Raw genomic sequence first — 1,317 nt, 5'->3', positions numbered from 1 at the left:
ATATATATATATATATATATATATATATATATATATATATATATATACAGTCGTCCCTCAAATAGTACGGGGGATAGAGACCCAGGACCCCCGTACTATTCAAAAATCCGTATAAAATTAGTGCTCCCCCTAAAAACACTTCTGGGCTGTGTTTGAGAGCAGGAATCGGGACTCTCAGAACGTCCCGAGTGCTCTCAAATGCATGGGGCAGCAGCACGAGTTGCCAACTTGGCACGTCCGCTAGCTCCCGGCTTTGAGAGGTGGAGCGCCTTCATGCTGCGATGACGTCATCAGCAAATATGGCCCAAACAAACATATATAAGTGTTTCCATTGCATTTCACCTCTCTGTGCCACCATAACCACTGCAGCTTCCTTTTCATCTTCTGTTGTAAGGAGTTCGTCAGCCAGGACAACTAGTACTGCATGTTAAACATCGCCAGGAAGATCAGCGTACGCCATTTTGCTGCGAGTGAGACGCTATTACCATAGCAACGACAAGGCTTAGTAAAAGGACGACCTTTATCTCCACTCTTGCAGCACTCTTAGAGCACTCGCAATTACTGCGGCAAGAATTTGTTTTACACTATGATAGATACAGCGAACACTGGTCTCATTCACGTAGCATGCTCTCCATACCGCAACGTAACTGATCCCATAACGTAACTTTTCCTAAATCTGAATTCTTCTGCAAGGTGAACACCTTTCTCGAATGCTTTGGGGTGCTTTCAGCAGGTGTTTTGGTAGAAAAATGCATAAGAATAGACTTGTAAAGTATATTTGTTGATGAATAGAACATTCATGATAATTTGTAAAAAATGTGCTCATTGCAAATTACAATAAGGTGTTCTCCCACTTCCATAGGTCAGCAGTCTCTAAAAGTGCTGAGAGATGCGTACTGTGAAAGTGACCCAGGATGTGCCTGCCAACGCTCTCGCCCTCTCTCCAGATGATACACAAGTGGTCATCGCAGGAAGGCATGGTGGGTAGTGCAGTTACACATTTAGATTTCTACAGCATTGAGTCAAATTAATTTCCTATATTTAATCATATTATATAATAGGTGCACCTAACATCACCAAATGCGGGGTACAAACTTGGCAGAGGGACTGTTTTTCAGGGGCTATTGGAGGTAATGGGCTAAAGAGTAGCCTATTCGGATATTTTTTTTTATTTATTTATTAATGATCCACGTGACATCCTAGAGTTAAATCAAAGTATGTGCTTATCTTTGTATTCATTTATACTAGGGTTCCCATATATATATATATATATATATATATATATATATATATATATATATATATATATATATATAT

General features: G+C 39.8%; 1 protein-coding gene across 4 annotated transcripts in view; it reads left to right on the top strand.

The window, feature by feature from the left end:
• The first annotated feature begins 829 nt into the window (after positions 1–829).
• The window catches only part of LOC126997358 (GATOR complex protein WDR24-like), a 55,842-nt gene continuing 55,354 nt past the window's right edge, over positions 830–1,317 (top strand). For all 4 annotated transcript variants that reach the window (XM_050858426.1, XM_050858425.1, XM_050858424.1 and 1 more), the window contains exon 1: positions 830–980. In XM_050858426.1, coding sequence (XP_050714383.1) covers positions 890–980 — 91 coding nt within the window. In that variant the 5' untranslated portion in view covers positions 830–889. The remainder of the gene's footprint in view (positions 981–1,317) is intronic.

Source organism: Eriocheir sinensis, chromosome 12 (assembly GCF_024679095.1).
Source record: "Eriocheir sinensis breed Jianghai 21 chromosome 12, ASM2467909v1, whole genome shotgun sequence".
NCBI lineage: Eukaryota > Metazoa > Arthropoda > Malacostraca > Decapoda > Varunidae > Eriocheir > Eriocheir sinensis.
The sequence above is the reverse complement of the archived record's forward strand: the minus strand, read 5'-3'. Positions and strand labels throughout refer to the sequence as shown.